The sequence below is a fragment of the Sebastes umbrosus genome, chromosome 24 (genome assembly GCF_015220745.1).
Source record: "Sebastes umbrosus isolate fSebUmb1 chromosome 24, fSebUmb1.pri, whole genome shotgun sequence".
Taxonomy (NCBI): domain Eukaryota; kingdom Metazoa; phylum Chordata; class Actinopteri; order Perciformes; family Sebastidae; genus Sebastes; species Sebastes umbrosus.
Genome location: NC_051292.1, coordinates 13,177,638 through 13,194,254, shown reverse-complemented (window position 1 = coordinate 13,194,254; position 16,617 = coordinate 13,177,638). Strand labels below are relative to the sequence as shown.

The following is a 16,617-nucleotide window of genomic DNA, read 5'->3' as shown; positions in this document are numbered from 1 at the left end:
TGACACTGCCCCCGCCAAAAGCTGTTACTCCATCGGTGCAACAATCAGCATAGTGTTCTCCACGTCGTCTCCATACTTTGACCCTGCCATCCAACTTTCGCAGACTGAACATGACATTCCCCCACATGTTCAGGTTCCATTGTCTGTGTTGTCAACACAAGCGCAAACGGGCCTGAAGGTGAAGGGCAGTCATTGCAGGCTTCCTGGTAGCCTTATGAGAATACACTGTTTACCATTGGCAGAGCATTTTGGCAAATTTTTCTTGGGCGCTACCCACATAATCAGCTGTGCTGCTCATCCCACAAATGCATGATCCTTACAAGTTGGACATCATTGCGAAGGTAAATAAACAGGCTTTCCAACGATGTAAAATACAATGACCATTAGCATTGTAACAACAGAGAAATAATCCACCAAACACAAGTTTCCAAACTTTGTTTTTCCAGTTTATATACATGTATATACACAGGACATTGCACTACATGCGCACACTGCATACCACATATACATATATATATATTATATATATATGTATATTATACATATATATATTATATATTTATATACACAATACTTTATTATTATCACATAGCAACTAGATAGTCCGCCATTTTGTGCCCTCCTCTGTAGCTTCAGTGGCTGTCAGTTGCTCATCCACAGGTGTCTTGATTAGCGTTAGCCACCTCTGACAATAACACTCATAAAACACACCAAAAGCGATAAACAACATGTTCTTTCTCACTATAATCTGTACTGCTCGCCTCTCATCATTCGGGTGAATTTGACCAACTGGCTCGTTTGTTGATTCCTAAACAGTTAAAGTACGACAGTTGTTAGCAGAGTTAGCTGTAAGCTACCTAGCAACGGCCGTTAGCAGAGTTAGCTGTAAGCTACCTAGCAACGGTTTCCTGTTTGAGCCGTTGAGCCTCTGACTCACCTCATAACTCTACTAATCCAGTAGTTTGTGTTGTTTCCCTCTCGTCCTCTCGCCTCGTCGTTCCGCAGTAGTTTCCACAAAGCAGAAGTTTCCTATTTCCTCTTAAAAAGCCAAAATACTTCCACGAGCTTCAGCCTGCGGGTGGAAAGCTCCCGCTCGAGCTGCTCGTCTCGTCCGCCGTGTTGTTTCTCCGCCCTCTGACCTCTGACCTCTGACGTCTCCGTGACCTTTTTGTTTTTCAATAAACTTCATCAATACTTCCCTCAAACAGACAACATCTATTAAAACTGATTAAAAAACACATTTAATTTAATTTAAATGTATTTATGTATTTATTTTACTTTATTTCATTTTAATTCTTTGGATTGTTTAAGTATGTGTCCTCCCTTTTCTCTGAATTCAATTGAAATTACAGTTTAAGGTGTTTTGTTTTTTGTGTTTTCTGTAAAATGAAAATACAGTAGGAAAGAATGTGATGATGATTGTATACGTTGCTGAAACTGCAATAAAAACTAAGTTAAAAAAAACAAAAACTGATTTAAAGCTCGTAAGAAAAAAATATAACTGAAAGCATCCATAAATAATATTGTTACTTAGATAATTAAAATGGGAAAAAGAAATATAGGCTACGCTTTTCCCATAATGTCTATTAACCTCCAATCAGTTGGTTAAAATTTTTATTTTTTTCTTTCCTTCCAACCAAGTGATAAAATAAATGTAAACTTAATTTATATATGTTTCACTTATTTATTTTATTTTTACGTCCTTTTCCTCATTTTCCAGTGGTGGAAAATAACTAACTAATGATATAATATATTATGTTTTATAATATACTATGACATTTTTTGACATACTATATTATGATTTAATGATATACTATATTATTATTTTTTGACATACTATTTTTTTATTTTATGACATACTTTATCATTATTTTATGACATACTATACTATGACTTTTTATGACATACTATACGATAACTTTTTTAAAAATCCTATATTATTATTTAATGTCATATTATATTATTTTTTAATTACATACTGTTATGAAATATTTTTGACATACTATATTTTTTTATGACATGCTATACGATGACATTTTTTACGTCCTTTTCCTCATTTTCTAGTGGTGGAAAATAACTAACTACATTTACACAAGTACTTTACTTTGGTATTTCCGCTTTACGCTGCTCGTTTTTATTGCCCATTAAAATGTCAAATAATGAATGACTTTGTAATTTAGTACATTTATTCATGAATTCATAAATATATCTGTAAACAAATTTATGAATGCATATTTTTATTGTACAAATCAACTAAATGCTTCATTACTAAATACGTTTCCCCATAGACTTATTAAAATATATGACACAAAGATGTTCACTGTACAAAGATATATGACACAAATATGAATATATCTTTGTACAGTGAATATCTTTGTGTGATATATCTTAGTACAGTGAATATCTTTGTACAGTGAATATATATAATATAATATAAGTATATTTTTACAGTGGGGGGCGCGGTGAGCGGCATATTTACAAAGATATTATGACACAAAGATATTCACTGTACAAAGATATATGACACAAAGTGAATATCTTTGTGTCATATATCTTTGTGTCATATTTTGGGACCCTTAAAGTAACTGTTTATTTCCATTGAATAAGAGTTCATTTATACAGTGAACATCTTTGTGGCATGTCTTGATAAACCACAGTGAAGGTGTCAATAAATAAATAATAAATAATAAATTAGAAAAGTTCTGATCTGTCAGGAATAGATGTGGTTTTAAATATGAATAACTATTACAGACTGTGGGCTAAAATACACAAGAAGCCTGATTCTTCTTTACAATAATTCACTAGCTACATGTTTACAATCAGGCAGGCAAACTCATTAAAATACATAATAATTAAGATCAGTGTATATGATGGAATAGTAGCAGTAGAATGTGCCAGAGGTCACCAAATTTGGGCTTTTATAAAGAAAAACATTTTTCTCCGGAGGAGCATGCCCCCGGACCCCCCTGGCTGGCTACTGTTTCAGTTGGAAAGTCTGTCCCCCTGCCTGTAATTCCTAATGGCTGGCCTGTCTACCGTCAATGATAAACTATTTAATTTTGACTTACTATTGTGTTATACTATTAGCCTATCAGTGGTAAGTACATTTACTCAAGTACAATTTTGACTTACTTGTATGTACTTGTAGTATTTCCATTTTCTGCTACTTTCTACTTCTCCTCCACTACATCTCAGAGGAAAATATTGTACTTTTTTTCACCACTGCATTTATCTGACGGCTTTAGTTACTTTACAGATTTAGTTCATGAAAAAAAAATCTTATAATTAACTAATAAATGATGATGTATTATTATAGATTAAACTACCAGCAGTATATAATAATAAGTAGTTTTACCAGCAGTATATAATAATAAATGAGGTATTATTATAGATTAAACTACCAGCAGTATATAATAATAAATCATGTATTATTATAGATTAAACTACCAGCAGTATATAATAATAAATGATGTATTATTATAGACTAAATTACCAGTAGTATATAATAATAAATGATGATGTATTATTATAGATTAAACTCAATCAGAGTCCAATTGGTTTTATTTCTTGGCCGAGACCAGAGACGGAAAACAACTATCCCTGTTCAGAATTTTAATTGGGGTCACCGATTTTATTTTAATTTATTTGCTAAACCTTTCAATTTTTGGGCTAAAAAATGTCTCCAAGTAAGGATGATTCATAATTGTTTCTAATTGGCTATTAAACTTACAGAAACATGTGCTTAATGGCTCAGTTTGAATTGATTTAGAGATAAACTGTATAAACAGGTTGGTTTCTATACAGAGCTTTGCAGCTGCAGGGCAGGTACCCTGTTTGTTTAAAATAAAACTACTTTGTGGTGTGAAGTGGCATGTTCACTGAACCGTCGCATAGTGTCAGTGTGGTCTGGAGTTGAGTTGACCCTGTTTCTAATGTAAGTAATCTAACTAGAGAGTAATCTGAGTTAGAATAAGACGCAGAGTCGGCTGTTGAACTTGCTTGCAGATGTGTTGCAGCTGTTGTCGTTGGTCTGGTACGGCGGGGTGATGTCCCAGGCGAAGGGGGTGATTGAGTCTAATTGAGTGGGGTCCGGGGCAGTGACTCCATCTGAAGGTGTGTCTCTTCGCAAAGTCTCAGTTCTCACTTCAGGCTCTTTGTCAGACTCTAAATAAAAGGGACATTTGTTATGATTTAAGAAACCATTGTGCCCGCACTTGAAATTCTGTCATGTCTGTCTCCTCCAAGTCCATACATCCATTAAATACACATTAAGTTAGCTATTGCATTTCTTTCTTCACAGAAGAAACTGAAGCTTTTTACACTTTTTTTTGTCACAGTTCACATCACTCCACATCACACCAATAAGATACATTCATATTTTGTGTCAACAATAATATTTTATATCTAGGCTCTTTGGCCAAATTTCCCATGTGGCATGATAAAGACTGAACTGAATAGTCCTCTCCTCTCTTCACTTCATAAAAAAAGTTTTCCATTTCATAGTGTGATTTTCCTATTATTTAAATTGTTTTGCCCTTTCTGTTCAGCTTCTGCTACTTGATTAGGTGTATAGAAGCTGGGTAGTCTCATACACCTAATTAACTTCTCATTACCCATTTTACCTAACCTTCTAGAGCAGGGGTCAGCAACCTGCGGCTCTTTAGCCCCTCTCCAGTGGCTCCCTGTCATTTTACAAGAATAAAGTAAAAATATTATGAGAATAAAGTCATAGGTTTATGAGAAAAAAAGTCGTAATATTATGAGAATAAAGTCATAACTTTACGAGAAAAAAAGTCGTAATATTATGAGAATAAAGTCCTAGGTGTACAAGACAAAAGTTGTTAAATAATTTTACGTGTTATTTTCTTTTTTCTCGGAAACTTATGACTTTATTCTCATAATAAAACAACTTTTTTTCTCGTAAAGTTACAACTTTATTCTCGTAATATTACAACTTTTTTTCTCGTAAAGTTATGAGTTTATTCTCATAATATTATGACTTTATTCTTGAAATATTACAACTTAATTCTCGTAAAGTTCTGACTTTATCCTCGTAATATTACGACTTTTTATTTCTTGAAAAGTTATGACTTTTTTTTCGTAATATTACGACTTTTTTCCTCATAAAGTTATGACTTTATTCCTCGTAAAGTTATGACCTTATTCTCGTAACATTACGACTTTTTTCCTCGTAATATTACGACTTTTTTCCTCGTAAAGTTATGACCTTATTCTCGTAACATTATGACTTATTTTTCGCAATATTCTGAATTTATTCTGGAAATCTCAGATGTTTTTTCCCTCAATGTGGCCCTAATACTCCGTAGTACATTTGCTCTTTAGCCCTCACTGCATTAGACTTACAGCATATACTATATACTTAGACTATAAACTGTGTTACCTTCATCACAATGCTCAAATGTATTGCGGCTCCAGACAGATTTTTTTTGCCGAAAATGACTCTTTTGATAGTAAAGGTTGCCGACCCCTGGTCTGGGTGTTCTAACCTCTATTCTAGACGTAGACGTGCTGCCACCTGGTCACCAACAGTTGGTCTTATCCACTATTACAGTAGATCCGGCGTCTGCTGGGTAAACAAAACCCCTTCAGTGAAGGTGTATAATGACAGGTGTACTTCCGTACATCCGTGTTAAGCATACGACTGGATAAATGAGACTTGGATTATACTGCACGAGTTGTGTGAGAGTTTGTAATCGGACGCCTTGATATAGTTTTGCTGTCGTTAAACTTGGCCACCATTTATTTGAATTCATCAAGGATTTGTTCCATTTTCAGCGGTTTCTGAATTCCCCGTTTTCTTCAAGAATTCAAAGTAACACGCGGTGAGTGACTGATATACAAGTGGTCATTTTAAGGGTGAAGTATTCCTTTGACCTGTTCTCTATCCAGCTGCTCCTCTATACACCTAACCAACTAGTCTGCTAGCTGTAAAGCAATGTATCCATCTGGTTAGCTAAGGTTTCTGGTGACACCATACCATACCACTCTGGTGACTTAACAACAAACACTCTACTTTTTTTTATATCTTTCTATGTTTTTGTTATTTACCTTTTTTCCTCTGGCCATGAAGGTCCTCCCTGTAAAGACAGCTCCCTCCAGCCTCTCTTCCCATGATGCGATCTTCTGACATCAACGGGTTCCCCAACAAGAAGTAAGTGGTCATCTGTCCTTTACCCTTCACCTCAATCTGACCACGCTCTCGTATGTTGAACCCAGCATCCTTCAGCTTACTGGATAGTGGATAAGTGGATGGTTGAGGGGATACAGAGGGACACAGAAGTTCAGTAAAGATCTGGGGAGAACGATTACAAACTGCCGCTGTACTTCAAGTCACGTACTTTACGTAACATGCGTAACTGAAGTTACATAACAAACCAAACCATGATCTTTTCCTAACCCTAATCCGTTGTTGCCTAAACCTAACCAAGTAGTAATGTAACATACTTAACCTACATCACATACGTACTGTAACATTAACCACGTGTTGAAGGCTATCGGACTACCCTGCATGTTGAAAAATGACGTTAACAAAGTGATGCCAAGAGCTACTGACCAAACATCCGTATGTGACGATTTAGTAGGTGAGAATATGTTGTCATATGGGCATCTATTGTTTTCTGAAGGTCATAAAAGAATAATGTGAACCTATCCTTTAAGGTTAGAGGAAGATCATGGATACAGCAAAAAAAACAACAACATATAACTCTGTCCACAACCTTTCTTTCCGTCTCGCTATATAAAAGACTACACACACCTGTATGTAGAAGTGCTGAAGTGAATGTGGTCAGGGACTCCATGACTCTCCATCCTGGAGGCGGTGTTAACGGAGTCTCCAAACAGGCAGTAGCGAGGCATCTTCTCCCCCACCACCCCAGCTAACACTGGACCGGTATGGAGACCCACGCGGATCTGAAACATATACACACACACCGTGTCATGCATGCATAGTGGTCTACATCGTGACACAAACCTAAGAAGCGAGTGATGTCAGAAAAGGTTCGGGCTGTCCACTCGTAAAGAATAGAAGACCCTGGGGTGTCTCAATTTCTTGAGATTTACTGGTTCTGGCTGGATATTGGTGTTTTAGAGAAGATAAACTAAGAAGAGCCACACACTTCTCTCTTTTTGACCTTGGCAGCATGGGCATAACTAACCTACTGGAAGGATTGTTTGACAAGCATCTGTGTCTACAGTTCTGCTTCACCCTAACCCTAACCTTAGAGAGAGCGGAAGAAGTGAAGCGCTCGTCATGGAACACAATCCTATGTAAGTTCCGTGCGACTACCGGTACAAATAATTTACTTGCAATCTGCTCAAACTGATAGGCATTTAATTTATTCGACTTTATTGTCATACAGACGCCAACAACATAAAGTAAATAGGTTGTATTTAGGATCAAATATACCCTCGTCCAGTCTAGAAAACGGTAGACAAGTTCATTACATTGTAAATTGTTGTATATATGTATATATATATAAAAAACACACAATATATATTTATTATTTTTTACCCCTATCAGGAGCTATAACCCCATAATTTATTATATCTTCAACTGACTTAACAGTGCAAATATTTGGTGCAGTAATTCAGCTGCGCAATAATCTGTTTTTACTCCGGCATTAACACTGCATGCATTTATACATAACATTTAAAATAATATTCTTATTTTACACTATTCTTATAAATGCATGCATCTATATTATTTGCATAGATCCTATTTTTCAGCGTTATTATTTGCACTGTTGTTATATATATATATATATTTCTTATTTTTATTTTCTTGTGATTCCTCAGTTTTTACATATTTATATTTATATTCTAGAACGGGAGCAAAGCGTAACCCCACTCGCCACGTTGTGTTGCAGGGTGTGTGTTTACTAGGCATTATGGCGAAAGCGCGACTTCAAAATAAAAGCGACCAAGAACTGACTTCAAAATAGAAGTGATCTTTCGATGAACGTGATCGGCAATTTCACATAAAGTCAGTCAATCAGTCAATAATAAAAGAAATAAAACAAAATGAATAAATATTAAATAAATAAAATGAATGATAACAAAAAGTAAATTATTTCAGATTATTATTATTTTACACATCACCAAACATTCTTACCTGTATGGGTTTGCCTGTTACAGGGTTGGTGACCTCTCTGGCAGCTATCCTCATACCCAAAGCGAAGTTAGCCACTCTGTGAGCGTGGGTTTCTGTGGGGACTGGAACGCCACCCACCACCATGTATGCGTCACCAATAGTCTCAACCTTTAGGGAACACAGAAACCCAAGGTGAAATTAAACACTGGCACACTTCTATTAAACGTCCTTTAACCTCCTGAAGAGATGACAGATGTCGGAGTGGGATGATACCTTGTAGATGTCGTGTATGTTGGTGAGTCGGTCGAACTTGGAGTACATGGAGTTGAGCATGTGGACGATGTGGATGGGCTCACAGGCAGCGCAGATGCTGGTGAAGGTCACCACATCACTGAACAAAATTGTGCAAACCTCAAACTCCCCTGAAATAGAGACAATGCAACATTGACAGAGCAACAGGCGGATATGTAGAGAGAGACAGCTGGGTTGACAGACACACGGACCTGCCTTGACGCTCTTCCCATCTTTAAGCTGATTGGCTATGTGGCGCGGCAGCATGGCGTAAAGCAGAGTCTCCGTCTTCTCTTGTTCAGCCTCTAAGTGGCGCGACAGGATTCTCAGTTCCTCCTACAGACCGACAGAAAGACACACACAATAAATTATATTTATGTAAATCCATGAAATGAAGTGGCAGATGATGTCCCAGAGCAAATAACGGCGTGATGGCGGCCTGTCAACCACATGGTATCTATGCACTTCAATCCACATGTGTTGGCATTTAGCCTTTCAAAAACAAAACTTTCCCTGCGGTCACCAAACTGTTTGCTCTCCTGCTTGCCGCACAGACATTTAATCTTCATTCGAAAACGTCAATAGAAAGTGAAAAAGAGACATTCTGTAACGTTACAGCCCCAGTTAGCCACGTTGTTTGTTTCCCATTGTACAGAGCCGGGGAATGTGTAGTACAATATTATTGCAGCTTCTTATCATGTTGCTAAACTGGGCTGCCCTTTTGGCCGGGACTCTCCCAAAAGACTGCATGAACTTAAAGCTGCTCTCCTACTTTTTTCCTCTCCAGCTGGTTGGTGAGCTCCATCTCAGCCAGACGCTGCTGGTTGAGGAGAACCAGGTCTCTGGTGACATCGTGCAGGGCCAGGTCAGCCAGATGGAAGCCCACATCTTGAAGTTCCTGGAGGCTCCGTAGCTTCGGAGAACACAGGTACAGCATACAGCCAAGAGACTCCATCCACAACATCTGACCTGGAGATAAATGGAATACAAGTTTGTAGCTTCAATGGTTGCCGTCGCTGCTTCACCCACATTACTATGTATACATGTATTGTGGTACTGTTTATTAGAACCCACCTCTTAGTTTGAGCGTGGCGTGTTTGTCTTCGTTGCTCTTCAAGACAAAAAGACTGTTGATGAATTTCCTGATGCTCTCAATGGTGAAAGTCACCTAGAGGACAGAGATGGAGGGTTTAATGTTTACAAGCCCTATATTCTTCTGCACTTCACTGCTCTCTATTTGGTTTAACGTTGCAATGTTGCCAGTCAATATATTCACAATCAGATATCTCTGCTGTGTTCTTCTCTGCTGATGCATTTTACACAATCTCACAACTCTGCGTCTCTTAAATGTCTGGACTCTTGGCTCTGTGATTAGGTTTTACCTGCGGGTGTATGATGGTGAAGCTTTGGTCCAACGTAGCGTCTCTGTCCTGGAGACCTGGAAGAAACTTCTGTATGTTCACCCCCATCTGCCTCACCTTCAGCTGATAGACAGCCCAGAACCAGAAGAGGCCGGAGACCGAGAAAGACAGGGGACAGACACACAAGGTATGAGGAGTTTGAGTTCGAACGAATGAAAACTACCATACTCTCATGGAGCTACTAAAGCCCGCAGACACATGGAACCTTACCTCCTCATCAAAGACGATATGGAAGGGAAAAGCATTGCAGAAAGCTTTCTCTTCCACCCACAGCTTGTTCGGGTAACATGGACTGAAGGTGCGATGGAGGCCGCCTGGGAAGTAAATCAAATACATCAGTGTTGGAGAAGCTAACCTTAAAACACGGTTAACTAGAAAAAGTGCACTCAGTAAAGTGCACATCTCACGCAACAGCTCTCATTGTAATCTTTTCAGGATCTAATCTAAATACTCATTCGCACACCGGTTGGCTCAGCCTTCAGGAGCAGTTTGGGTTTCAGTATCTTGCTCAAGGACACTTCGACATGTGGACCGGAGGAGCCGGGGATCAAGCCACCGACTTTCCGATTGGTGGGCGACCCGCTCTGTTACTGTTGCAGCTGTAAAACGGTGGATACATTTTTTGGAACATCAGTACCTCCGCCGGTGCCATGCCATTGTTTCGACGGCCAATTATTCCAAAACCCCATGACCCGCCTTATTCTACCTCTGACTGGCTTACCCTGATATTCTTACCCTAACCCAGGGGTCAGCAACCTGCAGCTCTTTAGCCCCTCTGCAGCCCCTGTGGACATTGTTGTAGGTCTATGGCACAACGGTATGACGGAGTATTAGGGCCACATTGAGGAAAAAAAAATAAATCTGAGGTTTAGAGAATAAAGTCATAATATTACGAGAATAAAGTCGCAATATTATAAAGTAGTAATTTTACGTGTTATTTTCTTTTTTTCTTGTAAAGTTATGACTTTATTCTCATAATATTACGACTTTTATCCTCATAATATTATGACTTTATTCTCGTAATATTACGACTTTTTTTCCTGTAAAGTTATGATTTTATTCTCGTAATATTACGACTTTTATTCTCATAATATTATGACTTTATTTTCGTATTTTTACGACTTTTTTTCTCGTAAAGTTATGACTTTATTCTCGTAATATTACGACTTTTTTCTCGAAAAGTTATGACTTTTTTCTCGTAATATTACGATTTTTTTCTCATAAAGTTATGATTTTATTCTCGCAAAGTTATGACTTTATTCTCGTAAAGTTATGACTTTATTCTCGTAATATTACGATTTTTTTCTCGTAAAGTTATGACTTTATTCTCGTAATATTACGACTTTTTTTCTCGTAAAGTTATGACTTTATTCTCATAATATTACGACTTTTTTCCCTGTAAAGTTATGACTTTATTCTCGTAATATTACGATTTTTTTCTCATAAAGTTATGACTTTATTCTCGTAAAGTTATGACTTTATTCTTATAATATTAAGACTTTTTTTCTCGTAAAGTTATGACTTTATTCTCGTAATATTACGATTTTTTTCTCATAAAGTTATGACTTTATTCTCATAATATTACGACTTTTTTTCTCGTAAAGTTATGACTTTATTCTCGTAATATTACGACTTTTTTTCTCGAAAAGTTATGACTTTTTTCTCGTAATATTATGATTTTTTTCTCATAAAGTTATGACTTTATTCTCGTAATATTCCAACTTTTTTCTCGTAATATTCTGAATTTATTCTGGAAATCTCAGATGTTTTTTCCCCTCAATGTGGCCCTAATACGCCGTAGTACAAACTTCTCTTTATTATTAATCAGTTAAATTAATAATTTTGGGAAACACACTAATTTGTTATCTTTCCAATCTCTTGTCTCTATTAGATACAGAGCTGGACTCAGGATGTGGTTAGCCTATCTTTGCATAAAGACAGAAAGCAGGGAGCTTCTCTTCAGCGCAGGTCAGTGAGCACAGGTTTTCAAAATCAGAATTTCTAAGTATAACTTTTACCTTTTTCTGAGAGAACCACAGCTCTGATCAGGTCCCAGCCTCTCTTTTTCCCAGACACTGACGCACACCGTTCCCTCATTGTTCTTAATGCCTCCTGGGGGGAAAATCACACAGAGCACACATGTGCCAAGAATCAGGAACTCACATAATACATACACATAGAAACAGACCAAGCACATACACTCACAGACACCCACCCTTCTACGGTCTCTAGTTTTGCTAGTTTGGTTGGTCTGTTTGACCAGAAACACAACATGCTCCTTCTTCCCTGTGCGCTCATCTTCCTGTGATTGATTGAGCACCACCATGGTCACTTTGCTGTCAAACAACTCTCTGGCAACCGCCTCCATGATACCTGCCGCAAGATGGAAAATGGGGGGGAAAAAATCATAGTTTTTTTTACTATTAACAACACAGGAGATCAGGATAAATGCAGCGGATTGAGGAAGTGTGGTGGATTTTTACCAGGTACAATATGGTGCAGGCCCTTCCTGTCAGAATAGTAGTGAAGTAGCATCTTCCCATCGTCTGTCATCTCCACTCGGAAAGACGGTGCATTCATTTCCTTAAAAAACAAAGGGTATGGATCGGATTCAGTTAACAGTAGAGTACAGTTGATGAAATGCCTAGTTTTTAAATGATGACACAGAAGTGGTGTCCCCATTTTTAGAGTTCTAAAAGACAGATGGGTGCTTGGGCACAGATCCTAAACTACTTTGTTTATGCTGGAGATAAAGAGAAGATGTCTAACTATGTTTTCATAGCAGATCCACGCTGACATCTCTGCAAATAGCACACTGTAGGACACAGCTATACTTCATTGTTTCGGTTGATGCGTTGGTATCATGAGATAATCCCGAAGTTTCTGAGGTATGAGGAGTCATTGGCTAGCAGGATACAAACAGCAGTAATGACACACGTGCATACCTGGTAGGACAGAGACAGGTAACTGTGGAGGGCGTCCAGATTTCCAATGAATTCGATGAGATTTCCTCCCAGTGTCCTCAGCATGGTGTCATAGCCCGCTCGCTTACAGAATGCATAGAAATGTTCTCCAAAAAGCTTCAGGAATACATCAGCGGAGACATCTGAATCATGGAGAAACACACACAGAGGAACACTGTCACAGAACTTTATAGATATATATAAAAATGCTTACCTGTTTGTCTTATTGCAGCATTCGCAGCAGGCTGATATTCAATCACAGCATATTCCCAAACGTATGTAGTCTAGATAATCAGACCCTCGGGAAGAGCTTAGTGCCGTGTTGGCCTGAATAAACAATTCTTGTTATGTCTCACACATCTGTGCCCAGGGGCACCGTTTCATATTCTACCCAGGTAACTGCCAATCAGTCAATAAATTATTGACTTGTCATGTGCAAAGCTTTTTGCAGCAACAACTATTCATCCTTTAGATACAAAAAAAGAGGTGTTTCTTCTATCTCTTACATGGGATTACACCGGAGGACACAGAGGAACATGATTTTTTTTTCAGATTATCTGTCTCATGCACTACTGTCAAGATATTTTGACTGTTTATAAAAAATATTTTTTAATTTTTTTTTAATCGTATTTGCTCCAATTTGGCCTTCTGCTGCTTTAACTAAAAATAAATAAATAAAGAATTCATCCGTTTTTAATTCTATTGTAAGGCAGAGATGTAAACAACTACTGGGTGTGAGCTGTTGGATTTCATCGGGGACATCGTTAACACTTGAGTTACCACACGGACACAAGTTCACACCTCAGACAACACACGTTTTCATTTTTTGTTATAATGCAAAATATTATTTTACAGTAAATATGATATTTTATCTCATCATTGCGGACGAAATTTCAACTATCGTGAAATTACAAGACGTTATCTATAATAGACATGGACACATAGGACAGGAGGACAAAAGCCTCCCCAGGATAGTTGAGGGTGAGTGAAAGGTACGGTGTTAGGTTCATTTGAGTCAGAAATTGTACTTCTTCTTGGAGTCATAACTCAGTCAAATCTTAAAAATACTGAATTAATATTGATATCGTTCAGTGTGACTTCCTGAAGATATCTCTGATGACCGTTGTGATTAATGTCCATAAAAATTAATGTCCTTCACTCAACAAGATATCTCATAATCACTTAGACCAGGGGTCAGCGACCTTTATTATCAAAAGAGCCATTTTAGGCAAAAATAAAATCTGTCTGGAGCCACAAAACATTTGAGCATTGTGATGAAGGTAACACAGTTTATAGTCTAAGTATATAGTATATAAGTCTAATGCAGTGAGGGCCAAAGTGCAAATGTGCTACGGAGTATTAGGGCCACATTGAGGGAAAAAACATCTGAGATTTACAGAATAAAGTCGTAATATTACGAGAATAAAGTCATAACTTTACGAGAAAAAAAGTCGTAATATTACGAGAGTAAAGTCATAACTTTATGAGAAAAAAGTCATTATATAACTAGAATAAAGTCATAACTTTACAAGACAAAAAGTTGTAATATTACGAGATTAAAGTCATAACTTTCCGAGAAAAAAGTAATTATATAACTAGAATAAAGTCATAAATTTACGAGAAAAAAAGTCGTAATATTACGAGAAAAAAAGAAAATAATTAAATTAAAATAAAAAAATTTATTTAAAATTAATACATAATATTATGACTTTATTATCAGAATATTAAGTCTTTTTTCTTGTTATCCTATGACTTTATTCTTCTAATATTATGACTTTATTCTTGAAATCTCAGATTTTTAAGTCATACCATAGACCTACAACAATGATAAATAAAAATGTAAACAAAAAAACAGTTCTTCATTTCCATTTTTAAGAATCCAGAGCCGCAGGTTGCTGACCACTGAGTTAGACAGACTGGCATGAAATTTGCTGAGAAAATGAGATGTACAGAGCAGAAAGCAATGGAAGCCTATAGCACCAAACGCACAGAGAAATGAAGGTAAATAGCAGACCTACCCAGCAGCGAACAAGCCTCCTGCACCAGGCTGAGGGTTAGGACGTCGTCGTAAACCATATATGTCATGAAGGTATCCTGGACCCCTGGTAGAGAGCTATGCAAAGACCTCAAGCATTATTAAATTAGTGCATACAATAGTCATCATTGCAATCATCATCTTGATCATGACAGCCATTATAATACATGTAGCCAAACCTGAGTTTGTCCCAGGTCTCCTGGCCAAACCTCTCCATCACCAGAGACTGGAGGCAGCTGTTGATGAACCCGTACTGCAAATGAACACGAAAACACCGTTCCCATTCAATTCAATGTCACACATTGTCTGTGCAGATCAATTCAGCGAGCAAAAACACATGCACGGCCTTCACTTCGTAAAATAAATGAAGTCCTGTAGGAGTTTAGATGCAATGTCCTTTACTAACCCTCCCATACAGGTCACAGATTAGTATTTACTATTAAATAGACAGCATTTAACAATACAAAACTATACAATAAACTACAGAACATATCAGATATAATACAGCTACAACTGAAACAATAATGCGTTAATAAGCAAACAAACTATTTCTAATAAAACAATGCTTATCAACCACCCCCCTTCTCCTCAGTTCTTTGTGTTCCAGTCCAATGATATCAAATTAGGGCTGTCAATTGATTCAAATATTTAATTGCGACATTTTTTATCTTTTAAAAATGTACCTTAAAGGGAGATTTGTCAAGTACTCATAGAAACCAACAACGACACAAATATGGTGACATTCCTTTGCCCTTATCAAAACCTCAAACACTACAATCCAAAAGCTTTAGAATGAACAATCCACAATTAATGCCAATGGTACATCTTCAAAATACAGTGACGATGGTCGTCATTAGTGATGTACTCACCATGTCTGTGTTTGATGTTATCCCATCGAGCTCTTCACCCACAATGGTGCAAATATGGAAATCATACTACTGCTCTCTCTCTCTCTCTCTCTCTCTCTCTCCACCTCACATACAGAGGATTATCATCCTTGTGCATCCACTTCTATACTTCTTACAGCTGGTTGTGCTATTAAGGCAAAGGGAAAAACATCATGCTTTGGGTTACAATAACTACGAACACAAAGATAACTACACATTGGTTTCACACGGGATGTGAACTCCAGTCTCCTGGGTGAAAATGTTAGTGTTTTGTGTCCTAACATCCAGACTTCCACTTCTGCTCCTGTCTTATAATTACTTAGGTCGCTAGAGGTCGCTGTGGTGTTCAATCTACAGGGTTGATATCGACCGATGACGCCTATTTAATAGTATATAATCGTCTGTCTACGAGCAAACAAACAGACCCAGATCAAACAAAAGGTTTAAAAAAAAAAAAGGTTTTATTTCTCCGTGGGTTCCTTTACATTATGTTGTTATAATAACAATCTGAGCCTGTCAGTGGCACAAAAAAAAAACAGCACTTTTAGTGGACGTACATTGACGGTTAGGAATTGCACCAAGCGATTACATTCCAGCCCCGTTTAGCAGCTGCCGCCTGCAGCGTACTCCCTCAATACTGAAACAATTTCAACAATTACTGTCCCCGTTAGTCACACAGAAACATGGGAACATACAGTTCAGGGTGGAAAAATACCAAAGTAAAGATACAGTAGAGATCTTACCTTGGTCAGATATAAATGTACGAGTGGTCAGATCAGGAATAATCTCCACACCTGCATTATTATGCTCAGAATATAAAGCTCTTCACATTAAGTCATGGTTTATCCATCAGGGATGACACAATTCTGAAAATGACCAAAAAGTGAAGGTCAAACTTGCAGTATTTTTT

The 16,617-nt window shown here is 37.4% G+C and overlaps 3 protein-coding genes across 5 annotated transcripts in view; 2 read left to right on the top strand and 1 right to left on the bottom strand.

The window, feature by feature from the left end:
• Window positions 1-16,617, top strand: part of LOC119483833 — a 233,425-nt gene that overhangs the window by 146,633 nt on the left and 70,175 nt on the right. The gene's annotated exons all lie outside the window — the stretch shown is intronic.
• The window catches only part of LOC119483763 (NACHT, LRR and PYD domains-containing protein 12-like), a 542,841-nt gene that overhangs the window by 467,421 nt on the left and 58,803 nt on the right, over window positions 1-16,617 (top strand). The gene's annotated exons all lie outside the window — the stretch shown is intronic.
• gucy1b2 (guanylate cyclase 1, soluble, beta 2) lies at window positions 3,499-15,900 on the bottom strand. The gene is made up of 16 exons (XM_037762352.1): window positions 15,690-15,900; window positions 15,000-15,073; window positions 14,804-14,898; window positions 12,768-12,928; window positions 12,306-12,405; window positions 12,038-12,195; window positions 11,841-11,934; window positions 10,033-10,136; window positions 9,784-9,885; window positions 9,476-9,569; window positions 9,174-9,370; window positions 8,384-8,737; window positions 8,132-8,278; window positions 6,776-6,930; window positions 6,070-6,251; window positions 3,499-4,164 (listed from the first exon to the last, which is right to left on the bottom strand). Exons 1-16 carry the CDS (start codon window positions 15,690-15,692, stop codon window positions 3,965-3,967), a joined length of 2,220 nt encoding a protein of 739 aa, XP_037618280.1. The 5' UTR covers window positions 15,693-15,900; the 3' UTR covers window positions 3,499-3,964.